The following is a 13336-nucleotide window of genomic DNA, read 5'->3' on the forward strand; positions in this document are numbered from 1 at the left end:
TTACAACATATGGTTTGATAAAGTGAAAATGCATTTGATACATGCATTTTGATGAGGGTGAGTGGCCACAATTCAAATAAAGTCAAAAGTGTTCCTAGCAAAGCTCTCTGGATTTACCTCAACTGCAGCAAGAGGGAGCTTGCAAGCCTGAAACACAGGCTGTAACAGAACCAGAGTGGTAACAATTGCTGATGGACCTTTCCTTTGTAAAATGTAAATATTTTCCTTCAGCTTTGTGGTTTTGTAAATTCTGCTTGCGCTAAGCTCCACAATATATTTGAAAGCTGTTTAGAGCAATTTTTTGTCTCACTGTGATCATATTTATGTGGTGTTGATGTATTTTCACATACTTTTGAGGGTGAATCCTATTGCCAATACTGTTTTCTGCTCTCTGGAATACAGTTTTAGACTGGATGTGCCGTTTTGAGACACCAAGTGCTGTGCTTCTATGAATAATTGAGCTCCTATGAGTTCAGAATGACTTTACAGAGCCAGTTTGAGACTAGCAACCCAGAGATTTAAAAATTTGTTCCAGGGTTGACATTGCTACTTCACCACATGGAGTAGCATGTTCCTACGTACATTCTCCGCTATTACCTCTAAAACATCTGGGCTTTGAGATTTTTTCCTCATTTGCGTTTACTTCCTCTGTGAGCTTCCTGAATTGTTAGATTAACTGTTTAAACAGTTTAATTAGCACTTTTAAAATTAGAAATAGTTTTCTAAGGCTCTGTAAGCACACCCAGGTTCCGTCAATGCCGGGTGAACTGACGTGAACAATTTTCCCCGGGATGGCAGCAGCACGGGCAGGGCCCCGAACGCGGCGCCGCGGCCCCACACGGGCGAACGGGCGGCGCTCGAGACCCGCCTGAGGGGGACCTGAGGGCCGCCGGGCCGGCCGCCTTCCCCGCTCCCCCGCCAGCCTCCAGCCTAACCCGCACGGCTCTCCGGGGCTGCTGAGGAGCCGAGGCGCGATGCCGGTGACGGGACGGTGCCTAAGGGTGAGAAGCCGGGGCGCGGCGCCAGTGACAGGACGGCGCCCGCAGCCGCTCCTCCCTCACGCGGTCTCCTCGCCCCGCGGCAGCCGCGGCTGCAGCCACGCATCCGCGCCGCACGGGGGCGCCATGTGCCGCCGGGCGACCCCGCCCCGCTCCGCGCGCTCGATCGGCCCCGCGGCTCCAACGCCCCGTCAGCTGACTGCCGGGGGCGCGCCCGCGCTGGGTCACGCCGCGCTCGCCGCCCCCTCCCCTGCGCTCCGCTCCCCTCCCAGCCGGCGGCCGCGGCTGAGGGGCCGCCTACGCCATGGTGCTGGAATCAGTGGTGGCGGATCTGCTAAACCGCTTCCTGGGCGACTATGTGGAGAACCTGAACAAGTCTCAGCTCAAGCTGGGCATATGGGGGGGTAAGAAGCCCCTTCCCTCTGCCGCTCCCTGTCCGCCGGGCCGCCGGAGTCACCGGGGATGGGGTCTCGCTGGCCGCGGTTACCCTGTGCGGGGTTCGCGGGCCGTGGGAGAACCGACCCCTCTGAGGGGCGGGCGGTGCGTTTGCGGCCCCTGTGAGCACAAGGCGAGTTCCGGGGCCGCGGCCCTCTGAGACGGGCGGTCGGTGTGGCCGCACGCGTCCCCGCTCCCTCGGGGCACCGTCGCTCCGTGTGTGCCCGTGGTCCCTGGCGCTCCCTCCCTCGCCTCGGTCTCTGGGGCGGGGGCACGGGCGCACGGCGCTGGCCTCGGAGCGCTTCGAGGGAGGAAAGCGCCGACACCGATAAACCCCCTGTTTTTTCTCCTGTTCCTTCTCTCGGGCGCTGTGTGGAAGCGCGATGGTGCTGTTGGTTCTGTGGGCGGGCTCATGGCGCAGCGCCGCTGGGTGCCGGTGCAGCTGATGGGGTGCTTGGGGAGCCTGCATTTGAGTTGTCGGTGTAAATCATGTGTGTTAAACAGCCGGGATAGTGCAGGTGCGTGGAGTAGCTGTTCTCGGTGAATGTATCAAAACATTTCCGTTCGCTACGCTCTAGTCATGCAGAAAACCAGCTGAAGTACTGCCTAGGGAAGCTGGCTGGTTTAGGTGCCTTCCGTAGGTAGGTCATCACCTTATTTTTGCTCGTCATGGTTGTACGTATTTTAGCATTTATGCAATATTAATACCTATACTTCAAATGGAATATAGCTCTAAGGAATCTGGCGTTAAAGGACTAAGAGGTATATTATATGGGCTTTCCTCGGGTATAATTCTGTGTCAGTGTTTCATTTAGAAATCCTATTACGTTGTCTGAGTCAGAAAGTTAATGTGTTTGTGAAAACAGGCATGTGTTTTTGTGGCTCTGTGATTCATGATTTTTCTGTGATGTGAAATCATGAAGAACAAAATACCATTTTCCAAGTCTACCCTACGTTGATAGAAGTGCAGTTGTAATTCACACTGAGTAATAAGAAAGACTTCCTATTCTTGTGGGTGTATTTAATAGAGTAGAAACGTGTTGACATCTAATTTGGTGATGTTTTTATCATCTCTTCCAACTGAATTTTTTTCTCTAATGCATGATTAGTGGCTCTTACAAATTACATGTTTATTGTGCTATTCTGTAACTGGAATAAAGTTTTCAGGTTTTATTCATAACTACTTGGTAGGATTGTGGTTGTGTTCCTTTTTCTAACATAATACTTGAAGTAATGTTTTCTGTACTTCTCCCTTTCTTCTAAACAGGTAATGTGGCACTTGACAATTTACAGATAAAGGAGAATGCATTGGTAAGTATCCTAATAACTTCGGATTGGTTTATGGGTCTAAAGACTGAGACTTAGGATAAACTGTTGCTCACTGTAGTCTCACAAAAGGATACACTGAGTTCTTATTTACTGGTTCTTGGTTAACTGCTTCTAATTTCGCTCATTTTGCTGAAACAGAGAAGGAAAAGCTGTGGTTGAAAAACAAGAAGTAACTTGCATTAAGTTCCCATACTCTTGTTTGGAAAAACAAATGACTGGGCTGATTTTCATGTTCTTTAATTTGGCTAATGAACATCTGTACTACTGAGAGAATCTTGCTCCAAAATTTAATGTGTTTCAACTTCACTAAAGAGAACTGTTACTCTTCTGTGCATTGAAAACACATTGGATCTTTATGTGACCTCATCACTGGCTTGTCTTTGTTATTCTAAAGTTTCGTATTTTGCTTGTCCATTTCATCCATTCCTGGTGGCTTTGTTGTACTTCAAATCTATTGCTACAAGTATCTTCACGTCTAGTAAATAAGAAAGGAAAGAAGTGTTACTTTGTATACACATTTCCTTCTTATGGGGATTGATTCCGATTCCAGCAGTTCTGATGTAGAAAAATGCAAAGTCATGTATGTGACTGACCAGAGCTGAGAGTGAGCTGAGACCAAACCAAGAACATCAAGTAAGGGATGGTTCTGACAAACTTAAAATTGCAATGTGTTAGATTTCCATGCAAAAGTAATTATAAGAAGGTCAGTATTGAACACCACTTTTAGAGAAGTTGCCTACACTTTCTTGAAAAAGAAGGGCTCAAAGGAATATGAAATGGTTCAGTTCTTTTTTCCTCTATTTTGCCTGTCTGCTGCTGTCTTGTTTTCCTTCTAAGATTTTCCAGAAAAGAAGTAGCTTTTAATTTCTGTATGTTAATACAGTACTTTGCAAATGTAATTTAAATTGATTTGATTTTTACTGCTTCTTCTGTTTAATACTTTATTTTTGTCATTTACAGAGTGAACTGGATGTACCTTTTAGAATAAAAGTTGGTCAGATAGGTAAGTTTTAGTTCCAACACAGCTATTGCAATGGAAATGTTAATAGAGGCTGTAAGGTCAATCTTGTCCCTGAATTTCTTTTATCAAGCTTTCTGAAGTGTGATTATCCTCACTGTTGAAAATGGCATAGAAATTCAATGTGCCTGCCATTGATGTTATCTGGCAAACCCTGCTTGTGTAACTTTAAAGATTGATGTGAAAAACACATCTGAGAGGTTCTTCCTGGAGACATGAATGATCAAGGGAGCTGTTTAGTGTAGACAGAGCATGTGTTGTTCTTTAAAGGACTGATCAGGACTATGAAGAATTCAAGTTAAATTCCTGAAACTGATGAATATGCCAAAGGTTTAGAAACTCTTCAATTTTTTTTTTCTTGTAAATTCCTTTCCCTGGTAGTCAGCATTGCTTTTCCACATGAAACATTTGTAGGAGATTTATATAAGAGTAGTGGTTTTTTCTTCTACTTCCTGGGAAAATCCTATTCATCCCAATGAGTTGAACTTCAGTCATGATCTCAGTGAAGTATTCTGACTCAAACTGTGACTTTTTGCTGGCTTATGTTTCCTCTGCATGTATTTTATCACTTCAAGGGCTTCATAAAATATTCATGCCCATATGGTTTCTCCTAACCTTCTAAGGTGTTTAGGACATCAAGATATAGGACTAGTGCTCTTTAATGCTGGAGGTGTTCTTTGGACCAAGCATGGTGTAGATGTTTGTTTTGATGTACCTCTGTCTGCTCTGTTTAGATAAACTTACTCTGAAGATTCCTTGGAAGAACCTCTATGGGGAGGCAGTTGTTGCAACTCTAGAAGGCTTGTATCTTCTGATAGTTCCTGGAGCAAGTATGTCAACTTCTTAGCAACAGTTAAATAATGGAAGAGAAAAATATCCAAGGGTACCATGTAAATGAGTCTTTAATAGCAAGTAGGTCATGTGAGCCACCATTTTTACATTCTGCTCCCTCAGGGAAGTTTCTACACATATGCTGGCAAGTTAGTAGAAGAAGGGTGGGAGAAAACAGCACCTGTTGCTTTTATGGAGATCCTTGGTTGTATCCATTCCAAGTTCAATTCAACAGCCAAGTTTCCTCTGAAACGTGCTTATCCTCAGTCTAGGTTTGTGGCATGGTTTAGATCTTTGGATGTTTATCTGCTTCTAAATAATAACAGTCAAAGTAATAATTCTATTAGTGCTGTTTGTAGGGAGAGGGAAGAGGGTCAAAGAACTTTATTAGTTTTCTCTGAAATCAGAAACTCTGGTATGATGAGAAAACTTGCAAGTTCCTGGAGCATGAAATATATGCACAGAAGAACTTAAAAGTATGTCTTATATTGCACAGACCACTCTTAGGAGCCTGAATTTCCACAGAAAAATTCTCCTGTGAAATAATGCATAATTGTGTAAAAAGAACTGTTTTGGAGGCTACAGTGTTCAGCAATGAATAAAGAATAGACTTTGCTTCAAACAAGGTGTTTTGCAGTATGATGTTGTATATGGTGTGCATTGCTTGATAATGCATTTATATAACTTGAGATTTAGGATTAATGCTCTCCCAACTTGGCTTACAGGTGTTAAATATGATGCAGAGAAGGAAGAAAAATACTTGCAGGATAATAAACAAAAGGAACTGGCAAGAATTGAGGAAGCCTTGCAGAAAGCAGCAGAAAAAGGTACTGATTTAATAATGCAAATCTTCATTGGAATTTGAGAACTTAGACTGTGCTGTGAAAGAAAAGTCCTGATTTCTAATTGACTTAACAAATTTTGTTTTTTCAAGCATCTAGCTAATCTTACTACAGTGCTTTGAAAAGTCTTTTTACTCTAAAGCTTGAAAGGAATGTTATTTGTTTGTTTACCATTCATTTATCCAGTCAGCTTCCTTGGGAAATGGGAATTTATTCATCTGGGATGTCGTTTATTTATTTTTTCCCTTGGTGCTTTAGGGGAACAGGACCATGCAGAACAATGGAAAGTACATTGCGTGAGGGTAATGTTATCTGGCTTTAGCACCATAATAATAGATGTTTAACTGTGTGTTTTAGAGGTGCATGTGGTAGGTTGTTCTTTGATGAAAGGAACCTTTAAGGGGAAAGGTAAGGCTTGTAAACTTTTACTGCAATGATAATGCTTTTGTTTCAGTTTCTGCTGTGCTTTTATGATGTACTGAGTTTGGACTGGTTTTGGAAATGAGACTCTTGTGAGCAGGAAATAATTCATGACACAACAAAACAACTAAGCACGAACATAGGAACCTTCAACTTTTGCTCTAGGTCATAAAAAGTGTTAAACTCTCAATTAAGTCCTGTTAACTTGTTTCGTGGTGGTGATTTTTTTTTCCTGTTGTCTTATATTGTCATAACCCATACCTTTAATAGAATTATGGTATTGGTTGGGCTTGTTTGGACAGAAACCAAGCTCAGGACCAGTGACAGGTAGCTACATGTGTTGGAGGAAAAGGTTATCACTGAAGTTTTTGTCTGAATTGAGACCTATTTGTTGGCTTGTGTAGTGGTTAAGATGCATTTCTCTGATACTTGTAATGCTGCAACTCATGGAGAAGTTACTGGGAAAGAGATGATGCTTTCAACACTTGGAGAAAAGATAGTTTGCTCATTTAATTCTCCAGTTACAGGAGGCTCTGTGGCCTTTCTCCTGCTCTGCTAGTTTGAGAGGTACATGTGCAGTTTCCTTCAAATGGCAATCTGACAATCTGGCTGCAAAGAAGAAAGGAGCCTTTGCTTTATTTCTTGTCTTTCATATGCCAGAAAGTATATGAGGTCTAAAACAACTTCAGTGAATGAATTTTGCAGCCAATCAATTCACTTGATACTGGGGTGAAGGAACGTTGGTAGAAGTTTAACTCAATTATGTAGCATGTGGGTCCTGTACAGTGTTTCAGCCAGTGCTCTTTGCACCAGCAGCAATAGGATGAAAGGATAGTGTAGTAAGAGGAACTTAACCTAAAGGGTACTGCTTGAGGAATTCCAGTTCTGGAGCTTTATGTATTTAAGAATGACTCTGTGTGCCTCTGGCAGTTTTCTTTTTCAAGAAAAACTTACTACATCCAGTCTTTGTAATGCTTTTGAAAAATATCATCGTAGAAAAATGATACTTTAGTAGCTCAGCTGGTTATATAAATAATGGGAATTAGATTTAGTCATGTTTTGCAGTTTTAAACTTTAAGCCTTGAGAAGCAAAAGCAAGAGGAACATTTAAATGGGACTATTTTTTTATACTCTAACTTGAGAAGTTCTCTTATCCTACGATCATATTTCAGTGGTAGCCCATTGTGTTTGTGGTGCTGTACTAGAATATTGTACTCAAGAGGACTTGTGTAAGTCCTGCATGAGCAGATGCTTTGCTTCTGCTAGATATAGAAATCTTGGAGCCCATGTTGCCCTACTGAACCATAACATTCTAAAAAATTCAGCTTTCTCTCTAGGCTTTTAAGATCACACAATAGCTGCTGGAAAGCTAGGAAATGTCTTGAATAGAAAGTTGTCAGGGTTCATGAATTTTGTCTGATGAATACTTGATTTATATTAACATGTTTAGAATCTTGATTGAGTCCTTGGATTTAAGAGTATAACTATGCCTAGAGATAATTTCTTTCAATGTGCTATTCAAATACTGAGCATAATGGCCGTGGCACTGTGTTGGTAAGGTAGTGTGGGGGGGAAGTGGAAACTGCTGACACAAGCTGATAAAACTATTTTATTTCTTCTAAGCTGTTACAGTCTGTCTCTATCAGACCTCATACATGGAGACCAGAGGCTGCAGCTCTTTTGCTGGTTACAATAAACAATGTAAATTGCATGATTTCCCTATGTAGATAATCACTGAAACTAGATATTCTGAAGTGAATTGGGCTGTGAGATACTGTAATGGAAATACTGCTGTGTCATACGGATTTGGTGAACTTCATATTAAGTCACAAGTTGATTTCCTTCTTTTAAACCAAATGCATTTTTTTGGTTATTTGCTGCCGTGTGGACCAAGGCACACATTCACAAGATTCCTTGTATGGGTTGGAGAGTCTGGTTTACAAGGACACCAAGCCTGGTGGGTATGCATGGTTAGTTACATTTTATACATGCATGATGAGCAGGCAGTTCAGATTTTTGAAAGTCCCCCTCTCCAAAGCAGCCAAATGTGGAAGTGAGAAAATAATATTTGTTTGGTAAACATCCACATATTGGTGGTTCTAGAAATAAGATTTTAGTGAATGTGGATTCAAGAGGAATCTTGCAATGACTTAGTCCCCTTTTAATTGAGAGGCTGTTTCAGAAGGTTAGGAGACCACTTAGATTTCCATTAGTCATGCTGAGCTCAAGAATGTTATAAAATGCTGACAATATTCTACTATAATTTTGCAACACCATCTTTAGGTGTTTGGAGAGCAATTACCCTTACTTAATGTGTCTGGGCTTAAGATAATGGAAGACCAGGCTGTCTTAAAGCCATGGACAGACAAAATGAACTATAGCATATTGAAGGCATTAACATGCTTTCCCCTGCTTCTCTTTATTTGCATTGTTCTCAAGTTAGGCAAGGAAACAGCTTCCCTTGAAGTTCAGGGGAACTATTGTTTTTTGTATGTGCTTTATTTTTAACTTCTGAAACCTGATTTTCAGAAATTTCCACTTGGCCAAAGTTTCTTCCTTGAGCTGTTATCTGAGCACAGGTTTAAAGTGAGCTTAAAAACATACATTTAGTTTCTCCATAGTAGTGGATGTGGGTGAAGAAGAGGAATATCCTGTTTCCTTAGTTTTGTCATACATGGGAGTGAAAGCCTGAGACCTACAAATTCAATAGTAAGTGAAGCAACCTGTCCTTTTAAAGTAACCTTGACAAAGGATTACTTGTAGTGTTAAAAGGAACTACACAAAATAAAATGTTTCTATTTGCCTAGTTTTTCCTTTTTATTATTTATATAGTGACCACCCTGTCACCTTACCTGCAAGACAGGTTGAAATCTTGGCAGGCAATTTCCCTCCCTTGTTTGAACAGGCCTGCAAATGGCATCAAGGTGTTCCCCCTGGTTAGGTTAGGTACACTGTTATGCTTGCTTCCTTCTTGCTTTGTGGGATACACCCTTCTCATGCTCCAACCCCATAAAGATAAGCACAAGCAGCACTATTGCTGAATTATTTTTGCTGGGATGGCCAGAGGAGGAAAAGAAACAGTGCAACTCACCAAACTGGTTTTCTTCAGAATTATGGAAAAGTACGAGCGTCATTTAAATAATGAAATGGTTATAATTGTGTGGGTTGTAAAATGTGTGTAAATAATGGAATTTAATTTCATGTACAGCTTTTAGAATCATCCTTCTTGTATGTCTTTTTTGTGGTTACTGGATTTGTTCTTTCAGAGAGCTTTCATACCATACTGTTGATGATCATTAGAATCCTATTGAAAAGTGCTCTTTAAGTTTCTGCATACAGCTATATCTTAACTTGAAAATTATGTCCTTGTATGGTAGAAGCCTCTTCTAGATGTATATTTTATGCTATGAGAAGTAGCTTATTGTTTGCTTACCACAGCTGCAATTCTTGAAAAGCTTTTAAGCTTTTTAACCTTCTAAGCCATTATGTTTTAAGACAGGCTAAACCTTCTTCCCTATTTTCTTATGCTTTCTTACGTTTCTGCTTTACTAACTTGAATTTTGTCCTTTTCCCAAAATATTGCTTGCATTACAAAAGGACGTAAGCGTAAAAAGTACAAAAAGCATTTTAAGAGACCCTTTAGAGGTCGTGATCACTCAAAAGGTGGGTAACAGTTATGGATTTTAACTTTATGGCTTCTTTTTGCTTTCTGTTTGGATTAGTTTTTAGTAGCCTTGGCTGTCCATCCAATGAGACCTTTTTCCTCCTGTTTGAAAAAGAGGTTAGAAATTGGAGAGAGCTCTTGTGGTGTTCACCTCTTCTCTGGATCCAGTGAAACTGAAGACAGTCCTTGTTTCTCTTTACTTAGATAGTTGTGCTTGTTCCTTTAATTTGAGCTATCTGTAGTATTTACAGCAGAACTGTAAACTAATGGCACTTCACAGTGACTGTTGGAAAAACTGCATGTGCAAGTTACATCTGTTTGTCTGACTGTTGTAAGATTCCAGTAATAGGTAAAGAAAGCCTGAAACTGGTGCTATAGCTAAACAGTCTTTTTTATCACCTTTTAGCTGTTCTGAATAACTGATTTAGTGCTATGACATATTTAAACAGGAATGAAATTGATGTTGTTCCCCGAGAGGATAATAATTGTCTATAAACACCAAACCATGCAGGATTCAGCATTAGCATGTGTCTAAGAATTGCCATGTCCCATGTTGTTGTATTGTTATGTGTTTGGTCTTGGAGGAAGCTGCAGCTGTACAGACTTGCAGTTGGAGAGAAAACCTTGTGGAGACCCAAGATAAGCTTTGCAAGGTGTCACACCAGTTGCTCACAAATTGCTGCTGGTAGCTGCATGTGGCTGCAAAAATGTTAATGGGTTCCTTGCACTTAGAGATCATGAAGCTTTGATAAGGACTTCTGCTTTTTTTTTTTTTTTTTAGTCAGTTAATAGGAGGAAATGTGTGTTGCATGTAAAAGTGATACAATGTTTCTGGTTTTTTCTGAGTTCCTGACTAATTTTTTTCAATTGAAATCAAATGCTCTCTTGACTGAAAATGTTATGTTGTGTTAAATAGTGAAGTCTTCATTTTTAAGCAGATTTCCTGAGCCTCTGAAAGCTTTTAAAGAAATTTTCTCATTCTTTTAGCAGAATGTACCAAGTTAGATACCTGCTTTGCTCACTATGCATTGCATATGTAAAAAGTTAGAAACAGTTCAAGTAAGCTGAGTCAAATCTGTAGTCCTTATTTTTCCCTATAGCCATGACTATTTCTTCAAATTGAGCCGTCTGTAGCATTCCCAGCAAAAATATATGAGCTTGGTAGGCTGATCAATGGTATTTGCTGGAATAGCCACGTTGTAGGGAGGGTACTGAGCACAGCAGTGTAGCTGTAAAGGCAGCTAGAGGACAAGCAGCTCACTGATCCAGCCATACTTCAGGTTAAACACTGAAACACAGCCTGAGATTGTAGAGCCATGTCACTATAGTGAAATAATGAGGGATTGTAAATATTACTCCTCGCATGTATTATTCGAGGGTATTTTATGTTAAATTACTCTGTTTTACTGATTTGTTTCTTGAAACCCCTCACTGAGGTACTTTTAAGAGAGAGCCTTTTACTTTTCAAGGAGTAGAAGCAGTATATTAATCCAGAACTTGCTGTGTGCCAAACTGTTTTGACTGAAATTTAGACATGTATTTTCTTGTGGTTAAGTTGTGCACGGGCAGCTAATATCACATCTTCAGAATATAGATGTGCAGAACAGGAAAAAAATACAAATATGTAATCTAAATAAGTAAAAACTCTAATGTTAATTTAGAGGAAATATTAAATTTACATTGCTGTAGTTGTTGTAATGAAATTCAAGATGCAATTATAACACTAAATACTGACTTCTAAAAATTCTTGTTCTAGACAAACCAAAGGAGGAGAAGAAGGATACTTTCTTAGAAAAGCTTGCAACTCAAGTTATAAAAAATGTGCAAGTCAAAATCACAGGCATTCATGTTAAATACGAAGATGATGTAAGTAACTGGGACATATTGTCTTCATTTTAAATTGGACTTCAATTCAGTTCTGATTCTCTTGTCCATAGAGAAACTGTATTTGTCCCCTTGAAAAGTTGCTGTGGTTTTTTCTGCACCTCTTCAAATAACTTGCCCCAGATTGAATGGCAGAAATATGGATATGTGAAACAGACATTCTCTTTCCCCTTGTCCAGTGCTGCCTTGCTCTCTAGTGTGGGCAGTGTCTGTTCTCAGATATTGCTGTGTGCAGTGGATGCACAGAGTTTTTCAGTGTCCTGGGAGAGTACAGAATGGCAGAAGCTGAAGGGCTTACAGATGGGTCTGAAGGCAAACTGTTGGAAACACTTAATTGATAAAGAAGAATGTTTGTTTACATGAACCAAACTGGTATTACTAGTTTTACCTTCCTTTAGTAAAGTGATTAAGCAGTTTGTTCTGAGAGAATTGAGTTTAAAAGCAAAGCACTGGATAATAGGGTATTTCTCAAACCTTTCTTTGGGACTGTTTTGAGAGACACTAAAGTTAAAGAAGTCATAGAAGTGCATATCATGAGATGATATAGCTGACTGAGAGGTGGTAATCTAATTATAATTTTTTTCTTTATGATAATGTTAGAATCCAAAAGAACATTTTTTGGTTTGAATTGAAGTTCTAAGTCTTTATGCTACAGCCATGTTAGTTTTGGCCTTAGTGGGTTCTGGTAATGTTTCAGTTAGATTTACTAAGCAAATTAGGTTGCTCAGAACAGTTCAGGATTTCAGTCAACTTTAAAGGCTACATCTGTCTGCAGCAAGGGAAATAAATACCTGTTATTTTTCTGTTTTTATAGATCACAGACCCACAGTGCCCGATTTCCTTGGGAATGACGTTGGGCGAGCTTAGTTTACTGGTAATGTGTGTGTGAATGCATGTTCTTGTGTGTTCAGTTTGCTTGTCTTTGGAATAGCAGAAAGGAAAAGGAACATAGTGAGACGATACTGTGACAGTGTGCATACAGCTGGAACTGAAGACAGTCTTTTGTAAATGCAAATAGATTGTCAGTTTGAGCAAGAAGGGAAGAGGATCGAGGAACGTAACACTTTCTGAGACTTGGTGATTTGTTCTAAAGATCTGAGTGACCTTTGAAACTGGCCAGTCATAGTAAATGAGGGTAAACATTGCATCATGATGATCCAGTATTTGGTATTTTGCCAGGCCTTTTGAGAAACGGGGAGTGAAAATTTCAGCTAACCTCTCTTTGCCTTAGCTGTTAAGCATTTTATGGGTAGGATGAGGAGTTGAATATCAAAGTATGAAAGCAAACTGACAGATTTTTGTATGTTATCTTGATGTGTGTGTATGCAGAAAAACTGGATGCATTTGTTGCTTGGAAGCATAGGATAAACCCACAAATATGTTAGCTAAGATGCACAAAATTGCTTTTATCACTTTGAACTTTTAGACAACAAACGAGAACTGGACACCTTCCATTCTGAACGAAGCTGCAAAAATAATATACAAGGTAATGTGTTGTGGGTTTTTTTCCTACACAAGTGAAGAGAGCAACTGATCTTGGAGACTAGTAAACTTGGGGCTCTAAATGAAGTTGGAAAAATAGTTTGCTTTTTGGATTCTCCCATTTTTATTTGTTTTTCGTGTATGTTTAAGCACAAATAGAGCACAAATAACTGTTTTTATATAAGGCATAAAGTTAAACAAACTCCATAGTTTAAATAATTTATCTTAAATGTGAATGCTGATTGTCTTGTTCAATGCACTATACAGCAAGCCTGTGTGGAAGCTGTGATTTCAAACAGGTTGTCAAATTACCATTTCCTAATCTAATTTGTACTCCTAATATAATTGGGATTCTGGGAGCTAAGCAGTCTCTCTGTGCTCCCTGCCCACCTCCTGAACCACCCCCAAGCCTGTGCAAAAAGGAGTACACAGA

At 40.1% G+C, this 13336-nt stretch overlaps 1 protein-coding gene across 1 annotated transcript in view; it reads left to right on the forward strand.

Annotated features, from left to right (window-relative positions):
- Nucleotides 1–1188: 1188 nt before the first annotated feature.
- Nucleotides 1189–13336, forward strand: part of VPS13C (vacuolar protein sorting 13 homolog C) — a 75762-nt gene continuing 63614 nt past the window's right edge. Inside the window, 10 exon segments of the mRNA XM_039723111.1 lie at nt 1189–1402; nt 2701–2744; nt 3723–3765; nt 4515–4610; nt 5337–5438; nt 7768–7830; nt 9471–9536; nt 11294–11403; nt 12236–12295; nt 12848–12907. Of these exon segments, the coding sequence (XP_039579045.1) occupies nt 1303–1402; nt 2701–2744; nt 3723–3765; nt 4515–4610; nt 5337–5438; nt 7768–7830; nt 9471–9536; nt 11294–11403; nt 12236–12295; nt 12848–12907 (744 nt within the window). The 5' untranslated portion in view covers nt 1189–1302.

Source organism: Passer montanus, unplaced genomic scaffold (assembly GCF_014805655.1).
Source record: "Passer montanus isolate IOZ18808 unplaced genomic scaffold, ASM1480565v1 scaffold5, whole genome shotgun sequence".
NCBI classification, from domain to species: domain Eukaryota; kingdom Metazoa; phylum Chordata; class Aves; order Passeriformes; family Passeridae; genus Passer; species Passer montanus.